This window comes from Sinocyclocheilus grahami, unplaced genomic scaffold (assembly GCF_001515645.1).
Source record: "Sinocyclocheilus grahami isolate Dianchi unplaced genomic scaffold, SAMN03320097.WGS_v1.1 scaffold15977.1, whole genome shotgun sequence".
In the NCBI taxonomy this organism is placed as follows: domain Eukaryota; kingdom Metazoa; phylum Chordata; class Actinopteri; order Cypriniformes; family Cyprinidae; genus Sinocyclocheilus; species Sinocyclocheilus grahami.
This window is the reverse complement of record NW_015515949.1, coordinates 1,736-2,644: the sequence shown is the minus strand read 5'-3', so window position 1 is coordinate 2,644 and position 909 is coordinate 1,736. Positions and strand designations below refer to the sequence as shown.

The 909-nt window shown below is 41.5% G+C and overlaps 1 protein-coding gene across 1 annotated transcript in view; it reads left to right on the top strand.

The window, feature by feature from the left end:
- LOC107579260 (talin-1-like) overlaps positions 1-828 on the top strand; it is a gene marked incomplete at its 3' end in the record, with an annotated part of 1,547 nt that extends 719 nt beyond the window's left edge. Inside the window, exons 2-3 of the mRNA XM_016265104.1 lie at positions 398-514; positions 604-828. Of these exons, the coding sequence (XP_016120590.1) occupies positions 398-514; positions 604-828 (342 nt within the window). The remainder of the gene's footprint in view (positions 1-397; positions 515-603) is intronic.
- Positions 829-909: the final 81 nt, after the last annotated feature.

Genomic DNA, 909 nt, shown 5'->3' with positions numbered 1-909 from the left:
AAATAAGTTTAAATGCGAAAATCATGTAACAGAATTACTCAAATTTAAACTAAAATTATTATTACTATTATTAATGTTGTTATTATTATTATTTTATTATCACAGCATACAGATGACCAGTATTGGCCATTGTTTGGATTTTTTTAAATTAATTGACTGATATCCGAATGAAATATCAGACTTGACAGACATTTTCTGTGCCAGGCTTCAGGCAAAGCTGTTTAGATTTGTAAAATGATCAGCATTTCTTTATTTGTACATTATATTATTGTAAGAGATTATACAGTTCTTGCTTGATTGAGTAACTTGAAGCACAGTCTTCAATGGCATAACATCATAAAGTCATAATGCATAAGTGTGTCGAGAGTTTTCATGTGTGATGTTTCTGTGGGATCAGGTGATGGTGACGAATGTGACGTCTCTACTGAAGACGGTGAAGGCCGTGGAGGACGAGGCCACTAAAGGCACACGAGCACTAGAGGCCACCATAGAGCACATCAAACAAGAGCTGGCTGTAAGAGACACGCTCCCACTGAACTGTGCTGGATGAAGAAGAACAGGTGAAAAACCCTTGTGTTGATCACATGTTTTGCTGGTGTTCAGGTGTTCAGCAGTCCAGATCCTCCTCCAAAGACCGCCACTCCAGAGGAGTTCATCCGCATGACCAAAGGCATCACGCTGGCCACGGCGAAAGCAGTGGCTGCTGGGAACTCCTGCCGTCAGGAGGATGTGATCGCCACTGCTAACCTGAGCAGACGAGCCATCGCTGACATGCTGCACTCCTGCAAGGTCAGACCACTCTCATACATGGTAACATGTGACCCTGGAGCACAAAACCAGTCTTAAGGGTCATTTTTTAGAAATTGAGATTTATGCATCATCTGAAAGCTGACTAAATAAGCTTTCCAT